The following is a 21,804-nucleotide window of genomic DNA, read 5'->3' as shown; positions in this document are numbered from 1 at the left end:
ATAATGTTACACACCATGTGTTTAACGATGTGTGTAATTATCCAGAGTGAAAGCTGTATATATTGTATATAGCATTTTTTTTTACACTTTTAGTGTATTTTTATTTCTCATTCACTCTTTTCTACCTCTATTTTTGACTATTGAGCTGCTGTGACAAATTATTTCCCCAGTGTGGGATCAGTAAAGTCCATCTTATCTCATCTCATCTTATCTTATCTCATCTTATTATCTTATCACTTTTTACTACTTTTATGACTTTATCTCTTGAAAGTGCCCTTGATTTCACATGTCAGCAATAACTACTGAGAGATATGATAATTACATGTAGCGGGAAAACTCCAGAAATAGCCAGTAAGTCAATCTTGAGTCAATATCGTGTTGTTTTCAAGGTCAAGACTGAACTTTAATGCTTAAAATAAATAATATACTGTAGATTGTATGTATTGCTTCCTACGCATACATGTACTGTATGCCTGGAGGCTTTTTTAGAGACAGTTCTGCAGTTCTTTTCCTTTAAGTATGTCAGTATATACTGAATACACTTTAGTGTCGAAACACACAGCTGCAATAAGATCAGGTTTTACACCAACAGCAGCAGTTTGATAATTCTTCAACCTCTGTGTTAATCCAGTAGGTCTTTGCTTTGCATCCTGCAGAAAAGATGAAAATGATAGTTAGATTTCATGACAGAGACACACTGACTGTTTACATGCACAAAAAATTCAGCTTTTTGCCTTTATTCTGTAAAAGATAATATTTATACGGAGCTGTTTATATGGCTAATGAAAATCAATATTCCACTAATATTCCTATTTATATTACAGCTTCTATGATTAGTAGAATAATCGATTAGTTGTCAACTGTTAATAGTAGATTAATCATCTTTTTTTTAAGAAAAAATATTTAATCTTCTCAAAGATAAAGTGTGAAGAATATTTTCTGGGTTCTTCACTCCTCTATGACAGTAAACTGAATATCTTTTGGTTGTGGACAAAGCAAAGCATCTGAGGAAGTCATCTTGAGCTTCGGGATACACTAATCATTTTTAATATAAATATATAAATAATCATTAGTTGCAGACTTAGTTAACACGCAGTCATAACTTCATGGCGTACATCCTATAGCTTACATTATATATCCAAAATCTGTTGATATCCAGGTCTTTTATCATTTTTAAAATTAGGTGTTTTTCTCTGTCCGGCCATTAATGTGGGCTTTTCTTTTCTGCATGCATCTCTACCCCAGCCTGCAAACCATTGTTTATTCGGTTTGTTTACAATGCAGAGATTACCATAAACAGGCAAGAGGACATGTGATGTGAACTGTGGTGAAAACCCCAATGGAGACACATATTCTGAATGCTCCAATATCGGCATATCCAACATTAATCAGGAAATTATATAATTAGAATAATATCCAAATGCTGTAATATGCTATAATGACCTTTATCAAGTTTGGAATATTGTCATTTTTGGAATAATAGCGGAAAATTGTTCAATATGACTGAGAAGGATGAGAGAACGCTGAGCTCAGTTTCAGGGTGGTTCGTTTGTTGAACAGCCCATCTTGTGGTTGAAAGGTCACAGGTTTAAATCCCGTGACAGCCAGAGACCACCGCTGAGGTTGAGCTGCTGTAAAGCAGGAAGACTTCCTGTGCCAGTGTAGAATCTTTACTGGAATACACTGGTGTCACATAGATTTACAGCCCATTTGCTTCTGTTTATATATATCTGACATTCCTTTCATTTTGCAAGCGTGCCATGACCTACTCACTGTTTCTAACCTCCTGAGCCATGCTTGAAAGTACTCACAAAGATACCCTGAATTTTAAAATAAATTTGAATAGAAGAGAATATAGAGTTTTGTAAGGCAGTGTTTATACTTAAGCTTTTGAAGACTTTGTCTGTGGGCGTCAGGTGAATGACGCTAAGTGAGGTGTAACAGAACACGCAGTCTGCTGACACTTAAGCACACTTGAGCGCGGCGACAGAGCGATAAAACAAAATGACAAAACAAAATTAAAGCTCCTGGTTTGCTGTGATCAATTATCGAGCTTGAATGGTGTCTGTGTTTCGTCACGGCACAAAAAATGAATCATGGCGCTCCGAATGTGGGAAATCAAGCCTGATGGAGTCATTTAAAACAAAGAAGGAGACATAAAACACAAGGAACAGTGACACCCTGATGGAATGTGGCCTCATGCACAAAACACCAAATTCCTAAATGATCTGGTTCCTAAATAATCTTTAAATGTGTTTCTATATATCTGTCTGTTAAGATACAGGAGTGTTTAAGTCTCAAATAACCTGTCAAAACTCAAACATTAAGGAATGCTGACAGAGTTTATGACATTAATATAAAAACTGTTTCCACTCCACATTTTCTACATTATGCAGGTCTGCTTCTTTATTTCGGTATGTTCAGTATGTGAGGATCTGGTGGTGAGTGGGAATAACATGAACTTTCTCTTCCTGTATCACAGAGAATGTGTTTATAGTGGGTTTATGAGCCGGGTGAGACACTTTCTCTGCGTGTCTCTCAACAGGGAGACAGAAAAGGAGACAGAGGAGGAGGGCAGAGGAGGTGCGCTGGATGGGTGCCACAGCCGGGCCTGATGGCAGGAGCCCAGAGCACATCGAGCTCTGATCACGACCTCTAGAAGCCACGGAGGTGCTACAGTTCACGTGGAGACACTGAAAAGGTATGAAGATGGATGGATAGATGGCGGCCTGCGAAAGAATGAAGTGCACAAAAGTGTCCTGTCAATCAGTGCAGCAGCAAATAGACCAATCAGTGAAACAAGTTGTAAATACTCCTCATTTTACCACCATTAAAGACATAATTATTGTGCATTCATGTCCGCATAATTGGAAAAATTGGTTCCTGAGTGGAAAAATTCAAGTCAACAACTCAGAAAATCTGCAAAAAGTTTTTGAGCCCGTGTATGTAGTGGTGAATGAAAGTCAATGTTTGGTTGATTATAAGAAACTTATTTTTTATAGCTACCCATACTGCATGTCAACTTTTTTGCTCACATGCAATTGCTAATACCTTATTTGGTTGTAACTGTAAGCTGCTGACCCGGACTAGTTACAAAACTTATTTAACAGTGTTAACCCTGATAACAAGTCAGGTAAAGCAATATTTTCGTGGTTAATGAATATATAGGTAAAGCAAGTCTGGAACAAAATCAGTTTGTAATATAAAGCTTCAAGCTGTTTTAAAATACTTGAATGGCAACATGAATCTTCAGTAGGATGCTTTGTAGCATCTTGTTTCCACATTACAACATAAAAGCTAATTAACGCACTGGTAGAACAACTTCCCTTCTTAGGAAATGGGATCGGCCAGGGAGCACAAAAGACTGTGCTTGCTCATTAACTGATGGCATTGTTAAAATGAGCCTAGTTTTAGTTTAGACTTTGGTTGAAATGCCATATTATAAACAACTATCCTCTCTCAGTGTCTCCTGGGTGCCAACTGACGTGTGAAACACACAAAGTAAATGATGAAGTACTATTATTGTTCTGACAGAGAATAAAGTGCTTTATTCTTATTGTTTGCTCCCCGATATGCAACAATAAAAACACAAAAACAAAGGAGAAGCGATCTAAAATTCAATTAAATGTTCAAATCGAATGCAAATAATTTGCTAAAGCCCTACTCTGTATCATACTTATTGGTTAAGCTAAAGTGTTTTTTTTTTTTACTTTAGGTGTTCATCTGTTTTTGTGCTTTTCTTAATCAACTCCAGAAACCTCCAGAGCACTTTAACAGCATTTTTAAGTTGTAAGAAATTTGATAGCTTTCATTCTTAGGCATGAGTCGGAGTAAAAGAGAAGGCTCTTTACTCTTATCTTCTACTTAAAGGGATAGTGTAATAATAGCAGACATGTTTGCTTTTCATATATGATGCATGTCTTAAAGACTCTGGGAAATGCTTCAGGTAATTTTAATTGTCAAATAACTTGGTATAATTTAAAATAGGCAGGGGAGAAGATAATTTTTATCTTTTTTTCCTCATCAGTCATGTTGCCTTGGTTTTGTTCTTAAAATTAAAAGCCGCTTACTTCCTTTTGCAAAACAGATACTGCCACTGGGGATGTTCTGTGCTCATTTAAAGTCTTTTTTCTTTTCATCAGCTTTGTGCTCAACAACCAAATATTTTAGCTGTTTCTTAGCTGCTTCCTGTTGTAAATCAGCCTTCCTGTTTGTCCTAAAGCAATCAAAACTGGCACATAATGTAATGTTTTTTTTTCACAATTAAATGTTGCACCACACACAGGAGCAATCTTATCCTGAATTGGAAAGACTTCACAATCACTTACTGGTGTAATCATAGCTCACATTTGGTTCTTTTGTGCAGGCTATGATTTTTCTTCTGATTTGTTGTGCCAACAGTTTTAATCCAGGGGTATTCACCCTGACACCTGAGGCAAACGAAGCGTATAATAAAAGCCGACCTGACAGAGCCTGCCAGCAGAACCACTGCAGGTGTTAACACGCCTCTGACTTCTGTTGTACACAACAGCCTGTCAATTTATGCAGCCAGTCAAGACAGATGTTGTGTTGTGGTGTGCAGAGTCGCGGCGTGATGAGAAAAGAAAGGGATCAAACTGATGAGATGTCACAACAGTGTCTCATTAGACTCCTGTGGGAAATGTGACTCCTCGCTCCACACGTACGAGATCTGTTCATGTATATGACGTTCTTTACTGTTCCACAAAGGGAATTTGGCTCTATTTATAGAATATTGTACAGTTTTTTTTTTCCAGCTCACCCACAGACAAATCATAGATTCATTTTTTCCATGTCTGTGAGTACAGTTAAGGGATCGACCAATTATCACCCTGGCCGATTGTCAGCTCTGTGTTGCCAATAAAATAAATTGAAAAATGTGCTTTCTCTCTGTCTGTCCCTCTCTCTGTCTCTCTCGTAACAGTTGCTCCCATTTAAGAATAGAGATATATATAAGCATAGAGAATTATAAGACAAATAGAAAATAAAATAGGCTCCATAAATAAGTCTGTTGAAAGTAAGATCATTATACATAAGAGTGTAAGTTGAAATGCACAGTATAAATACAGAGTTGATGCAAGTGAAGTATACCGGATCATACCACAGTATTGCACAGTTGAATTATTGCACAAATTATTGTAATATTAAGTCAGAATTGCACGAAAGTCTCAGTCAATGTCCCGCCCACTATCTGACCATAAATCTGTAATAAATCATAAACTGATCACAATATGTCATGAGAGTTCAAGGAAACACGCGAAGTTGAAATACTTCACCTGCTGTGTCATACTTTGAAATTTCTACTGTGGGCTTGAATCACTGTTTTGGTTTGCCCGTTTCAAGTTAGAGTTCAAATTAATGCCGAATGTTTGCTGAATCTGTAAGCGTCTGTTTATGAGTCACACAAAATCATTAATAGAAGCCGTAGATGTTTATAATTTCAGAGCAGTGGAATTTGTTGTCAGGACTGTGGCTTAACTTCACAACTTAACTCAACAGACAAATGACAATTATGAACAGCTAATCAACTAACATGGTTGGATTCATTCTTATATTTTGGATAAATAATCTGAATCTACCTGCCTGTAACTACTTAAAATTATTATATAAATGTAGCCTTGTTGAGTAAAGAGTACAATATTATCTCCAAAATGTAGTGGAGTGGAAGTATAATAATGCAGCAGGAAAGGGGTATCCTAAACTTTAACATAAAGATTTTAGTTTATACTGCAAATGTATATCTGTTCCAAATATTCATTACTGGTCTCCTTCATTGTTAATAACCTGCATCAGTATCAACCCTGAAAAAACACATTGGTCGATCCCTAGTAGAGTTTGAAGATTAGAAACTTTACAGCTATAATTATAATCTGTCAGTCTCAGCCCAGTGGATATCTTTAGAATCAAAAAACAAACTTATTCAAAACAGTGATGGATAATCAAGGTTAAGCTTAAATTTCCTTCCATGAAGCCGTCCAAATATCCATAAAATTAAACCACAGATTAAAACAAAAACCATAAAATCTAAAATTAAATTGCAATTAGAGCTGCTTACAATTTTGCGGTTGTACCGTCACACATCTCCCGTGAAATAAAAGAGAGAGAAAACCATTGTGTGTGTGTGTGTGTGTGTGTGAGTGTGTGAGAGAGAGAGAGAGAGAGAGAGAGAGAGAGAGAGAGAGAGAGAGAGAGAGAGAGAGACACACACACACATGGTCTCAGTCTGCTGCCCAAATGCAGTGGAGTTCATTGTTCTCTCTGTGGATGTTATTAAGTTAATACTTTCGCAAAAATAACCATTAAACTATCAATGAAACATTCAACCACTTCCTGTTTACATTGTTAAAAATTAAATCAGGGATTTTGTTGCCCTCTGTTGAGCCTCTCAGGCAGTGCTTCATCTCATGACTCTGCCTCTTTGTTTATGAATATTAGACTGTCGCTCTTTATAACGCCTTAACCTTAAAGGCAGAATTTGTGATCCAGGTGATTGCACCTTCTCTAGCCTGAGCATTAATCATTTGATCTGTGGATCTTACTTGGTCGGGAGGACACAGCTTTGTAGGAAGTGCAAGCTGACCAAGAAATTCCTGTAAATCTCCTGTAAAACTACAAACACGTCAGGCACAGAATTTTGGATGAACAGTACTTGAAAAGCATTTACTGCAAAGCCAATGAGCATTAGGTTTCAAGTCCTTAGTGTTAGACAAGGTGTGTTTTCCACTTTAAAGAGGATCTGCTGCTTAATTTCACTGTTCAACATGTTGTACCTTGAAACTGGGAAGGAAAAATGGGGAGTATCCACACACCGGATTAAAGCCTCTGAGGGTTCACCGGAATGAAAGGGAACTTCTGCCTCAAAAGGATTTGAAGCTTAAATCCAGTGTTCAGATACTCTCTATTTTAACTTCAGTGAATCTGTTGCCCTGCACCTGGCTGAAACACCAGACCAGATGTTTATACATCTACCTGTCCGTACCTTGAGACTACATCAGAAACATGAAAAAGTATCCAGGATTTTGTCTGAGTCTTGGTGAGTAGGAAAAGCGGTAGAATTCACGACCCCGGCTGACATTACTCTCATTCAGAGGCTGTAGAGGGCTCAGTAGAGTGAAGATACTCATATCATATGAAACTGGAAGACATAAGGAATCTATCTGGGATCAGTTTCTTATAAATTTAAGTTGGCAAAATAGCTTAACTCTAGACTAACAAGTTAGACTAAATTTTGGCAGGTGCAAAACTGGCATTGCAATTTTCAAAGGAGTCCCTTGAGATCTCACCGCAGGATACTTGAATGAAAACTGGTTCTGTGAGCCTCTTCCCTTTACAGTTCTGCCCACTTTGTGATAATCCCATGCAGTTTGGGGCAACCATCCAATCACAGAAAAATGCAAGTCTTACAGAAACCTCCAAAGTTTTTGATAGCAATTCATAGAGTTAATTCCCTCAAGGTCTTGCTGTTTCAATATGCTATTTTGAAGGGATGTTTGACCATTTTTATCGACTCTTATATGATCAAAAATTGTTCAATTCTGCATTAAATCTGTGAAATTAATGTTATCAAACCCAAAACTGCTGTAACAACTTAAGAGACATAATTGAGCCTGGACAACAACAATCACATACTTCAGCCATAATGTTTTATGGTCTTATACACTCAGAACATTCAAAATGTGAATAGGATTTAATAGATTTATGACTAGAACAACCTGACACACAGTGATGCATCTGAAAGACTCGATCCAGTGAAGATCACGTTTTTAACCTTGGTCACATGTGGCATTTTTCAAACATGTCAGGAGCAAAACAAGCAGTAAACGCCATGTCTGAGCATTTTTTGCATTGAAATTGCATTGAGCGAGGGCAATCTTAGAAAAATGGATTCAGTCAGGCTGAGTATATGCTGTCACAAACCTAAGGAACCAATCACGTAAAGGGGGCGGTGCTATACATATGATTACATGTCATTAGTAGCCATGCCCCGCCCACGGGAAAATACAGATGTAGTAGTTACCATGATTGGATTATGACAGAAATAAGTGTTGGGTAGTGGAACAGGTTAGAGCACTTTGTAAGAAATAAAATGGTCAACGTACCATTAAAAGGTCTTGTCACCATGAATACCGAAGCGTGTTGTATCTCTGCAGTAACAGAGTGTTTTCTGTGCTGGTCGACACCCTCAGGTTGTGAGCCCATGAGGTCGTCCGTGCTGGTCCTGTTCCTCCTCTTCAGTGCCCAGGCTGTGGCCGCCATCGGAGGAGCAGCGCAGCAGCAGTGTCCAGGCAGCAACAACCCCGGCTCCATCCCCACGGTGGACCCCAAACTCTTCACCAAACGCCGCTACCTCTCACCCAGGGTGCTCTTCAGCGCTCAGCCTCCTGATGCAGAGCCGGCGGGGTCACAGGGCGCCGGCAGAAGGACCCGCAGGCGAGCGACGGAGCCACAGCACCGTGGAGTTTACTCGGTGTGCGAGAGCATCAGCGTCTGGGTGGGCAACAAGACCAAAGCCACGGACATCTCAGGCAACGAGGTGACGGTTCTGCCAGACGTGAACATCAACAATGTCAACAAGAAGCAGTACTTCTTCGAGACGACGTGTCACAGCGCCCGCTCAGGCAGCTCTGGCTGTCTGGGCATCGATGCGAGACACTGGAACTCCTACTGCACCAACTCACACACTTTTGTACGAGCTCTGACTTCCTTTAAGAACCTTGTGGCGTGGAGGCTCATCCGCATCAACGTGGCCTGCGTGTGTGTGCTGAGCCGCAAGTCATGGCGGCAGTGAAGACTCTGCCTGCGCATCACACACACCCGGGATCGCACACTCAGTGAAAACACAGTACAAACACAGACACACTCATCACCAAAGACTTCTCACCTTCTGCACAAAGTAAATTATTGGTATACGACAATATACGATACGATAAGTATCAGGACCGCATGTATAAACAGCAGGCCTGGGTCAAACTGCATCTCAAGTTTGTCGCTGTTGTTTTTGCCTTTTTTTGGGAACCGAACAACCGGCTGTCTCAGCTGCAGATTATAACAGCTTCAGTTTAGGAGAAAGTCCAACCTACTTGCTGAGTCAAAAGGCCAATATTTATCAAACTTCTGATAATAACACTTAAAGAAGAAATCATAGTCTGTTTACAGGTCTTGTGGAGGAGGTTAGGCCTACTGCTACATATGTGAAAAAACTTTTTAGAAAGCCTTAAAGGTTCAGTAGGTGATTCTGGAAAAAGATGGTCGGTCCAAGCCACCAACCCAAAGCATCAGCAATTTGATCATGTCAATTATGTTATTCTGCAAAAAATATATATACTTTCGTGTTTTTTCATTCATGTGAAATATTAATTGATATCTCCAGGAGGGCTGCAACTAACGATTATTTTCATCATTGATTAAACTGTTGATTTTTTTTCTCAGTTAATCGGTACGTTGTTTGGTCTATAAAATGTCAGAAATGATGAAAAATGTCAATCAGTGTTTCTCAAAGGTCAAGACAACATCGTCACATGTCTTGTTTTGACCACAACAACCAAAAGACTTTCAGTTTGCTGTCACACAGGAATAAAGAAACCAGAAAATACTCATATTTAAGAAGCTGGAATCAGATAATATTTACTTTTTTCTTCAAAAATTACCTAAATTGATTATCAAAACAGGTGCCAATTAATTTAATAATTAATTAATAATTGATTAATTGTGGCAGCTTTAATCTCAGTGCAAAATCACAACAATCTGTAACTGTAAATGTGAACAAAAAGAAAATCAAACTGGAGCAGAAAAGAAAAGCTGCTGCTAGTTTACAGAGTAAATCATATCATAAGAACAGGACCACACTGACAAGTGTAGATATCAAAGATGCATGAAAAGTGATTACAACAAAACCAAAGTCAGCTTTATACTTCTTGTTTGCACCCCTGAAGAATGCAAAAAAGGAAATAAAAATAGTGGTGTTACATCCCATCAAAGGTTCAAATCAAGTACAAATAATCGGCTAAGACGACACTAATCTGAATTATATGAGCTAATAAATTATTCATCATGACAATCACATTAAGTATCGCCATGAAACATTTCTGTGCCGCAGTCATGCTGTAACTCTTTACTAATTTAAAAGACCTCCAAAACACTCAAATCTAAGCATATTTTAAGTAGACAGACATTTTTCTCTTAAGTTAGAAAGTAGGAATAAAAGTGAAGGGTTTTCATGGTGCCCTGAAGACTAAGAAATTATTTTAGAATAAAATCCCATCATGATCTTCAGGGGCTCTGTAGATTTTTGCTTTTGTGACAGTTTGATAAATACGGGCCTGGGTTCAGCTGAACCACAACTAAACTGTATCTTACCCAAAAGTATGATGAAGTTACCTCATAAGATCCTCTCCACGCAGCCACAGGTGTGTCAGACTCTGAAAACTGTTATTGAGAGGAAATTAGTTTCAGCTGTCTGACTTTCCATTATAATTAACTACTATGGAAGGAAATTAAAAATTAGCACTAGAGTCACATACGGTGTTTATTATAATTTAAAATCTAGTTACTCAGCCTCTGCAGCAGCGGGTTCGATTTCAACCTCAGATCTGATGACCTCTCACGACATTCAGGTGACTTCCTCAGAATTTTAAACTGCAGCTTCTAAAGACACAGCAATATTGCTTAAAGGTGTTTATATGTGATTTTGTTCAAGACAGCCCAGGTTTAAACCTGTCATAAACCTGTCATAAATCCTAAAACCGCTGTGAAGCTGGTGGCAGAGCAACAGGCCCGTAAGACTTTTGGCAGTGCAACACAATCATGCTAATTATAGTGTTTTTTCTGTTGCTCATTATATTATCGCTCACTCTAAGCGGACTGATGCAACTCACAAATTTTGGACATACACTTTGACCCAGGTCTGACATAAGCAAAACTTTTGTTAAAATGTCGTTGTTGATATTGTTATTTATTAAACACTTCCATACATGCACTGTGTGTGTTTTATGAGGTTTATTGTAAGGCTGGTGAGCCTGTTGTTCCACTAGCACAGACTGAGTAACCGTTTGACACGAAAAGACGTTTCGTTTAGATGGAAAAATGAAGAGAAAACCCATATGGCTTCATTTTACTGCCAGTAATTTGGTGTTTTGGCTTTGCTTTGTGTTTTTCTCCAGCTCTCCATTCTACAGATATGACACAAAGGGGGGAAAAAGGCATTAACATAAATAAGACTGCCTGTGATTCATCAGTTTGCTTGATAATATCATGTCTTGCCATTTTCTTTGTTTTGGCAGTGACATTTCAGTGTTGTCAGCACACAACAAATTGTACTTGAGGCATGAAGTCAAAATCAGTAGTGATTTTTTTTTTTTGGTTTTTGGCTCACAGCCCAATTTTGTCTCCCAGCTGACATTTAAGATGTCTAACGTGAGTTCAGAGAGCTTGGAGGTAAAGTGGAAACAGAAACAAAGAGGCTGCGTGAGATTATGTTTCTGGAAAACTACACTTTGAAGATAAGTGTTTCCATTTTTAGCTGTCTACCTGTCAACTGTAAATAAGATTTGTCAGAACCACCTTGTTTAGTTTACTGCTGCTGCTTGTTTACCTCAAACTCAGGAGACAGACAACTCTAAAGCAGTGCCTCAAAATAAAATACAACAATGCCCTCTAGTGGTCACAGGTTGGCGCACGTCTTCAAATTAAACTTAACATTAACGGCTGAATAACGGTTGTGACTTGAAGGGAACTCCAGTCCCGCGAAATATCTCGCGAGATTGATCATTTACACCTAAACAATGACGTTTCTCCAACAGTAACAAAGTGTTTTGGTTCCTTAACCTACCTAGATCTTAAGCACAGCGCTGTTGCGTTATAAAACACAATTAATTTGTCCAACATGTACACCGAAATACAATGTGCACAAATCTCGCGAGAGTTTCGCATGTCAAGGGTTCCCTTCTAGAACCGATCCTGATTAACACTGAATCAGACGATAGCTCACTATATTATAATTAATACATTCGGTCAGGCATTTAGTAAGTTAAAATGAATAATTTACTTCTCCGATATGGATTCTTAAACCAAAAGCAACACTGAGAACCATAACTTATGTTACGACAAAAACGTAATGAAGGGTGCTAGCTTAGCAAAAAGCTAAAAGCTAGTTAGTGGACTGCGCATGCGTTGTGCTGAGTTCATGTTCAGATTGTCTACTCGGACAAAACTTGATTTTTTGTTCTTAAACCGTTTTTCAAAATGCAATTAAAGGAGCTTTATTGGCAAGGAAAACATGTTTTTACATCGCAGCTAATAACAGCCGAGAACTAATATATGACTATATAAAGACTGCAAACTTTTTTAAATATAATTGGTGTATTTACAGATAAGATAAGGGATGTTTTGTCCCAGTGTTGGTGTAAATTTTATATAACTGCTTACTCACTGGATCAAAACAACCCTGGTGTTGGTTGGTTTTCTACCCATTGGTACTGGGTGAAATTAAGTGTTGCATCAGTATTATATTAATCCCACTGAGTCAATTTTATCCAAGTGAATTTTACATTGAGTTGAGGCTGCTTCTTCAAAAATAATGAAAATTATAATAATTATGCATTACATTATTTTATAATTATACTTTATAAATGTAAAATTACATAAATGTAATCTGTCACATTTGAGACAAGTGACAATTGTAAAAGTCTACAAAAACTTCATAGTATTAAAAAAACACACACACACAGCGGTCAGACTATATTTCTACTTCTCCATCTGTCCACTAGATGGAGACATTTGTTATGACAGAATATTTTAGTCCTGTAATACTTGAGTGTATTTGTCTGGCCCTCATCATTTCTAAGGTTTCAACTCTGCTATGTTCTCTTGGTGACACAGATATGATGACCTTGTCAATAAACAACATCTTTAAACAGTCTAATATAATTTTATCATAACATATCATAATTACTACGATCTGAATCGCGACCACCAGGTGACATGCCAGCTCTGCAGAGGCTCCTTGGACATGGTCAATTACTTGGGAAGATACCTACCCATCCTGTGAGAAGTGGTAAAAAACCTCAACAACCTGCTAAAAGATTAAATGGCATGGACTTGGGATGCCGCACAAGCAGATGCTTTCAAAAAGGTAAAGCAACTTGTCTCCACTGCACCCATCCTCACATTCTATGATGTTGACAAACCCATGATGGTGAGCACAGACGCAAGCAGCTTCGGGCTGGGGGCTGTGCTGCTACAGCGACACGCAGAGGGACTGAAACCTGTGACATTCTGCTCTAGAGCACTGACTGATTGTGAAAAGAACTACGTGCATTTGGGCCGGTTAAAGATTCTCCACCTATCTGAATGGTCTAGACAACTTCACCGTCCACACTGACCACAAACCACTGGACCCTCTAATTAACAACAAAGACCTTGACGCAGTTCCCATGAGGTGCCAACACCTGCTCAAGTGTCTGATGAGATTCAACCCCTCTGCGGAGTACGTGCCAGGGAAAACACCGACAGTAGCTGACACACAAAAGCTTTTACCTGCAAAACACTGTGCACGGCCTGTCACCCTCCACACTCGAATGGATCGAGCAGGAGATGAGCAAAGACCCTGATGTGCAGGTGGTGAGCGGACTGGTGACCCAGGGTTGGCCAAAACATGTGAGTAGCATTCAAGTCCAGGCCAAAACATATCACCAATAGGGAAATAAGCCAGTCAACTTCAAAAGGACTTCTGCTGTATGGGGATCACATTGTCATCCCACACAGTATGAAAGCTGACATATTGACATACCGTTTGCCTGAGGGACATCAGGGCATCACCAAGTGTCATAAAAGGGCACACATGAGTGTGTGATGTCCTGGGCTGAGACAGAGTGATTTTGAGGAGCTGGTGACAAAGTGCCCTGAGTTCATGCAGATGAAGGAGCCTCTGATGACAGCACCGCCACCGCAAAGGTCCTGGTTAAAGATTAGAGCAGACATCTGTGAGTTTGCAAAGCAGAACTATCTGATTGTAACAAACTATTTCTCTCCCCACCTGCAAACAGCCCACCTACATAATATGAGGAGTGAGGCCACCTGTGTACGGCTTAAGAACATATTTGTCAGGTGAGGATGTCAGATGAGCTATACACAGACAATGAAAGATAGTTTTGAAGTCAGGATTTTGAAAGCTTTTCTGTGATGTATGACTTCAAACATACAATTTTCAGATCCCACTACCCTCAGTCAAAAGGATTTTCCAGCAGGGTGACCCTTTCCCGGCTCTTATGAGCCTCAGAGCCACACATGCTAGTCCTGCACAGCCGATATTGGGCCGACAGACTGAAACGACAGTGCCCACCCTCAACAAAGTCCTGTCTCCAAAATGGCCGGACTTCACAAAGGTGTGCGAAGTCAATGCCAAGGAAAAAGCCGTCTACAGGCACTGCCTGCTACCACTCATCAACAAGTGAGCAGACAACCATCACCACCCCCGCTCTCACCTGTCATAAGTCTCCAGAAAAAGCCAGACCTGCACTTTGACTCCAATATTGGATCCCAGCAAATGACTAAACAGATCCCACCATCTGCTGGGTCCCTAACACATCATATCAAGCCTGTTGCGAGGAATCTGGGAGTGTGGTTTGATGCAACCCTATGTTTTGAATATCACGCAACAAATCTTGTGCAATCATGTTTTTATCATCTGAGAAATATTTCAGAAATATGTTCTATACTGGCCTGGATTTCTGCAACAGCCGTTTTACCTGCCTGAATCAAAAATCTATTAAGAGACTTCAGATTGTACAGAACTCAGCTGCCAGGCCTCTAACCAGAACTAGGAAACACAATCATATCACTCCTGTTTTAGTGTCTTTACATTGGCTCCAAGTATGTTTTAGAATAGATTTTACAATTTTACTGATGACTTTTAAAGCTCTTAATGGCCTCGCTCCCTCATATATCACCGACCTGTTAGTACCTTAAACTCCAGGACGTACCTTGAGATCCTCGGGCGGAGGTCTTCTGTCTGTTCCACAGGCCCGGCTGAAAACTAAAGGGGACAGGGCCTTTTCAGTCAGGGTCCCCAAGGCTCTGGAACAACCTGCCCAAGGAAATTAGGTCAGCTGAGTCAGTGATCTCCTTTAAGTATCTTCTGAAAACATAGAGAGCCTTTCCTGATTTTATCTGTTTTAACTGTTTTGCACTGTTTTTATTTACAATAATACTAAAATAAATACAGAAAGTGTGCAACAACTTTTTTGAGTACTACTAACTTATTCGGCTTAACAGTCTAAGACAGAAAATCAATAATACTGCATATATCATGATAACATAAATGTATATATTTTTTAAAATAAAAGTAACAAAAACAGTAAACAATTGTAATTGGTCACATTTAGTAAAAGTGACAATATTACCCATAAATCAACAAAGTAATTTCCTTCAGGTAAACCAGTGTATCCAAACAGTAAACAGTAAACAGACTGTATTTGTTCTTTTCAGTGTGTCCATTAGATGGAGACAATGGTGTGACCAAATCTTTAGTCCCATAATACTGAAGTTTATCTGTTAAGTTATTGTAATTTAAGGCTTCCACCCTGTGGTGCTCTCTTGGTTACACAGATGAAAGTGTTTCTTGTTTTTAGATGTTGACACACACTTCCAACACCATTGATGAGAAATGTAAATTCATTAATTCTCTTTATTTCCTGATAAATTGCCACAATGATTTTAAAATTGCCATTTCTGTCATATTTGAAAGGCCAGTTATTTATAATTAACTGACCTGCATGGCCTGTCTCCTTGAATGTATTCAATTCAAATATTATTTTGACCCGTCTCTTCACCTCTGGTGGATCATGAGGATGACTCACAGTTGCACCATATGGAGATCAGGTTACGTTATTGCACCAGATTTAAATATCAAGCACAATAGACGGGGGTAAGGAGGGGGGTTGAGGAGAGGGCGGCTGTGGAGGGATAATGGGATTTTGACTCCATTATACCCCGAGGATATGGTTTCAGTTTGGGTTGTACTTCCACTGTGATAATTACAGCTCTGAATTCATGACAGGATTGGATGACCAGAGTTATATTAGGTTAACATTGATGCAGTTCAGTGATCTTATTCAGAGTTACATGGAAACTATTAATCATTTATAATCTATCTATCTATCTATCTATCTATCTATCTATCTATCTATCTATCTATCTATCTATCTATCTATCTATCTATCTGTGGATTCTTTTTGCTGACTCTATACTTGTCATCTGATAAATCGAGGGGGTGGGTGGCAGTGATGTGATGTGTCTCATGATCCACCCGACTGATCCGAACAGGGGGGTCGCTGTTTCCCTCCCACATCAGTGCAGCAAACAAAGGCGGCAGCGGCACGAACATGAGAAGCTCGACTGTCGGAGCGGTTTGAACCCGAGCTGACCCCCCTCCGGCCCGCAGAGAACACACAGAGCAGCTTTGGTGACGCTCCACATGCAGCCATCATTCATGGGAACTGGCAATGCAACACTACAAATACTGTGCATGCAAACACGTTCAAAATATACAAATAATTATCAACCAAAACTGATAAATAAGGATGTCTTCATGAAGGATACCAAGTACAATTTGTATAAACACATACAGAAGCAAACGTGACATGTAACACTACAGAAGAGACCTTTGTCACAGCAGTCATATTGATGTTAATTAGTAGAATAAACACAGGTGTCGCAAATGATATTAAGATCCCAATCTATTTAGTGTCACAGAGCCTTTCCAATGAGCCAACATGCACAACAGCAGCACCTCAACTCTGTTTGACCTAAATGGAACTGAACCTAAATTAGCATCATTGTTAATAACTGTGTTTACTCTCCTATTCTATGTCAATAAGTTACGTTACTACAAGTCTGTAACTCAGGTCTGTACCATGAAGCACACTGAAGTCATGTCCTTGTTTTTATTTTTTTTTTTGCAGCCTTTTTCATTCTACAATTAAAAGCTAATACCTATAGGCTACTGAGTGAGGGATAATACAGCGAGCAGGTCATTATTGGGAAATAAACCCCAACAGATTTGGTGATGATGTCCCTTTAAACATTTTAAAACCAGTACTTTTACCATTTTTTGGTGCACATTTCTGTACACAGTTGATCCAGATGTGATGCAGAAAATATTTTGGTAATGCATCAATTTGCCATTCTGTACGAGTGGTGTCTTTAAAAAGAGTGCTAAATGCCACACATGGTACTAATAATAAAATTAAACAAACAAACAAAAAAAAAAAAGAAAAACCCTGCCATCATTGTTAGGCAGGGGAATCACTGGATGCTGATCAATCAACAAGGCTCTGAGTTGTCATGTGTTTTGGACACTGCAGGAAGGAGTTCAATGTCACTTCCTGTCTCCACTAGGTGGCGCTACAGAACAGCCACTAGTTATATGTTACGATCCAGTATATTAAGTGTAGACCACACCGTGAAAATTTGATGTAAATCAGATAATGATTGTCACAAGAACTTTACTTACTTCCTGTTGCCAGTAGGTGGCACAGTCAGTGTAACTCATGATCGGCATGTAGATATGATCAGGAAGTTTGGAGTCGACTGGATCATTTCTACTCAAATTACAGCAACTTCCTGCTTCATGGAGAGACATCAAAACTTGTCGCCACACTAAAGCCATGCTCTTCAACGATAGCTAAATCTTTTACTTACTTGTGCTCACAAATTAGTCTGGTTGGGACACCCCAGTTTTGAAGTCAGTCTGATTTGTTAAAATGCAACACGTGGAAACTGTGAAAATTCACCACTTAATTCAAAATGGCTGACTTCCTTTAGGCTACGGCTCCCAGAGGCTTTTTTGTCTGCCTGGACACAATACATATGCCTACCAATTTTTGCACATGAAGATGAAATGTACCATGGGGGCTGCTCCATTGAAATATTGTTAGGAGCGCTGTGGAGCCATTTTAGGCTGAAAATACACATCAAATCTCTGCGGACATTTAATATTTGATTTTCTCCTCTTCACAGCTGCAGCTCAGTGTTTCTCCAACACACTTGGTTTCAAATCCATCGTTGTTTTCCGAGTGTAAATTGTTGTGGACGTTTGAAACCTTGTAAATGGTGATCTGAAAAAATGTGAGCAGATGCTGTCAGAAATCATGTGACTCACAACTTGAAATTGTGTGCAGATCTCTGAAAAGCGGGTGTTGGAACTGACAGAAAAAAAAACCCAATATATGTGCACCAGTTTTCGGATCATCATTTAACATTGCAAAAAGAGTGCTGCAGTTGTGAAGGAAAACTCAAACACAGTTTTCAGCCTAACAAATCATTATAAGAGCATTCAAAACTTGGCATCGGTCTTGTATTTTTTAAAAAATATTTTAAATTAGATTTTAAGCTTTCTAACACTGAATTTCAATGACATGAAATTTATCTCACAGGAGAATAGGATAGAGGAAATGAGGGCTGATACTACCACACCATTCAAAGGAAAGTAGGAGAAACAAGAAAAATCAGTAAAAGTAGAAATGAGGCCATTTGATCAAGGATGACTTTGTTAGCACCTGTTTAAACACATATAAACATGCCACAGGTAAATATGAACATTGTGGACTATAGAAAATGGTGGAGTTTGTATTTTTATATTGTCTGTGATAAGCAAGAGAGACACGTAAAACTACACTTCAAATAAACCAAATGACACTAGACATTAGATTATGAAGCAGTCTGTCTTGTGTGGAGTGGACAAAAATATTAAACACACATGTGGCTGCAGACCAGAGCCCCACTTACATTTGGGAAAGCTGCAAAAGTAAAAAGGATGAGCCTCCATTTGTCACCTCACACAGCAAAGCTTCTGAAAGGTGGTCAGGTCAGGAAAAAGTTTGAGAATCATTGTCATACAGTGACCTAAGTGTTTGTGCAATGGTTGGATTCCTCCAACCTTCACACACCATGATGGAGCCGCGGTGATCATATATAGTGACCAGGTCAAACCAAGTAACACACAAGGGGAAAAACAAGATGAATGCCAACTGAAACTAATACAAGGCAAAAACCAACTAAAACCTGGATACCCCCCTCTGATTTGGCAGCACATGGTTTGGTCTGACGAGCTGACTTTAGGATTTAAGAGTCCTCCGCCCTCAGACACAACTTTTGCTCAACCAAGAAGGAGAACCGCCCCCAACGACCACAGCGAGTTAAACACAAAGACACACCTGGTTATTATGACGGGAAAGTGTGAGAATGTGTGCACTTCATTTAAACAGTGTGAGGATAAAAGCAAATCAATAACATTCATATCAATCAAACTGTGAAATGTGTGGTTGACTGCAGATGAAATGAACCTGTGCAGGTGTGTGAATGTCTGTTAGCATGTGTAGCTGGTAGCATATGTCACTGTTAGCATGTGTAGCTGTTAGCCTGTGTAGCTGTTAGCATGTGTCGCTGTTAGCCTGTGTAGCTGTTAGCATGTGTCGCTGTTAGCATGTGTGGCTGTTAGCATATGTCACTGTTACCATGAGTTGCTATCAGCATGTGTAGCTGTTAGCCTGTGTAGCTGTTAGCATGTGTCGCTGTTAGCCTGTGTAGCTGTTAGCATGTGTCGCTGTTAGCATGTATGGCTGTTAGCATATGTCACTGTTAGCATGTGTAGCTGTTAGCCTGTGTAGCTGTTAGCATGTGTCGCTGTTAGCCTGTGTAGCTGTTAGCATGTGTCGCTGTTAGCATGTGTTGCTGTTAGCATATGTATCTGTGCTCATCAGACATTTAGCACTGTTCTTTTTAAAGACATCACTCATACGGAGCAGCAAAATATTTTCTGCATCTCCATCCACGTACAGAAATGTGCACCAGGTAAGGTAAAACCACTGCTGCTAAAATATTTAAAGGGATATTCACCCCCAAAATCCAGTTTGTTTCCTCTCATCTCTGGTACTATTTATCCATTTAGATAGCTTTGGTGTGTGTTGCAGAGTTTTTAAAATATCTGTCTTCTCTCGAATATAATGAAACTAAAAGGACCTTGAGCCAAAAAATAAGTTTTTCTTTCTAAATAAAGTTTTCTTTCTCCTGTTTCATGTAGAAACTATTTTCTTACACCAGTAGTATCTATAGGGTTGGGAGGGTTACTTTAAAAATTGTATTCCAATACAGTTATTAATTACATGTTAAAAAATGTAGTCGATAATGTATCACAAGTGTCACAATTTTTTAGCCTAGTGTTTTTAGGGCTGCAACTAGTGATTATCTTCATCCTCGATTAAGTGATTGATTATTATCTCAATTAATTGATCAGTTGTTTGGTCTCAAGTTGTTTTGTCTTAAGTTTGGTCTCAAGTCTTTCATGTAACTATTATTTTCCTCACCAGTTAATCTGTCTCTAATTTTCTCCATTAATCAATTTTTTGTTTGAGCCATAAAATAGATCAAATAATTATAAGTATAAAAAAAAATCATCAAAATCTCCTGGAGCTGAGAGAGACTCAGCAGTCATGACGTCAGTATTTATAAAATCCAGGTCATAACTTATTTTAACTGTGGCAGTAATCTCACTTATCTCAGGTCACTGTGTTATATATGTGCTTACTGTACACAAGTTCCTATATTTACATAACACGGATATCTATGTGGTGTAGGATGATGTGCAGGCTTAAAGTGTCTGTGAGAAATGATCACTGAGTTGATAAACCACAGATATTATAGTCAAGGAAGTAAAAGTGAAGGTGCTGTGAAGATTTTCACGTAGATCATGGTTCATTGGTCGGTACAGTGGTTTACAAAGACCCTCGGGGGTCTAGTGTGGGCTCAAAAAAAGAACAAAAAATAGGAACTGCCAACAGATGTCAGGTTTCTACACCAGTTTCCATCTCTCACCCACGTAGATTGTTGTAATGTAAATGAGTTGTTGCTGTTTTGTTCAACTGTACAAAAATACCAGTTTTTCATATGCTGAGGTGATGCCTGGCTACTTTTATTTTACTTTATGAAAGGAGGAAAGTAGATGCACTTTAAATCAAAAGGAAAGATGCATTTTAATTTTGTTTCAAATGTTTGTATTGGAAGCATTCGTGCGAAAAGGTTGACATTCACAGGAAACTGCTTTAGGTTTTACAGTAATTCACAGAAAGAAAAAGAAAGGGGAAACCTACCTAACCCACCCGCTCGTCCACCTGCCCAGTACTGCTTGTAGTTATTGAGTTAGTATTCATTTTGTGTTGTTCAAGAGAGGAGATAAATGGTGATCAAACCTGTAAAAAATGCTTTGGTTTATAATTTACGACAAATCTAACTGACTCCAGCTGGGGTGCATCGGTTAGCTCTGTGATCCACAACTTCACTTGGGGGGCTTCGGTTTTCTTCCAAAAATTAAGTATATTTTTTAGCCGTTATTAGAACATGGGAGATAGTGTTGCTGAGAGGTCATTGGTTTTCTAAAAGCTTCACATATTCCCAGTATCATCATTTCCGGATCTGGTTTCAGAGGGATTTTCAGTATAGAGGTAAAGATGCTGAATAAACTTTCTAACTTGCGGCAAATTACCAAACTGTGAGTTAAATTGGCTTCTTGAAACCGACATTTATCAGACAGAGAGGAGATGTTAGGGATTATTTTTAGTGAGTTTAGGTTATGAATAGTATTTTCTTTGCAGCATCTTAAAGTATATCAGGCAAAAAACACATTTTATTCAGAAAAAAGCTGTACACATCAGATTTATTATTTAATAAGTTGTAATCTTTGTTTTTAACATTGCAATAAATATTGTGGACCTTTCATTGTGGTGTTATTGTGTT

The 21,804-nt window shown here is 38.9% G+C and overlaps 1 protein-coding gene across 1 annotated transcript in view; it reads left to right on the top strand.

Annotated features, from left to right (window-relative positions):
- The window catches only part of ngfb (nerve growth factor b (beta polypeptide)), a 29,615-nt gene extending 20,538 nt beyond the window's left edge, over positions 1-9,077 (top strand). The window contains exons 2-3 of the mRNA XM_084745523.1: positions 2,546-2,701; positions 8,205-9,077. Of these exons, the coding sequence (XP_084601649.1) occupies positions 8,216-8,806 (591 nt within the window). The 5' untranslated portion in view covers positions 2,546-2,701; positions 8,205-8,215 and the 3' untranslated portion in view covers positions 8,807-9,077. The remainder of the gene's footprint in view (positions 1-2,545; positions 2,702-8,204) is intronic.
- Positions 9,078-21,804: the final 12,727 nt, after the last annotated feature.

This window comes from Lutjanus erythropterus, chromosome 2 (genome assembly GCF_056507025.1).
Source record: "Lutjanus erythropterus isolate fLutEry1 chromosome 2, fLutEry1.hap2, whole genome shotgun sequence".
Lineage (NCBI taxonomy): Eukaryota > Metazoa > Chordata > Actinopteri > Lutjaniformes > Lutjanidae > Lutjanus > Lutjanus erythropterus.
The sequence above is the reverse complement of the archived record's forward strand: the minus strand, read 5'-3'. Positions and strand labels throughout refer to the sequence as shown.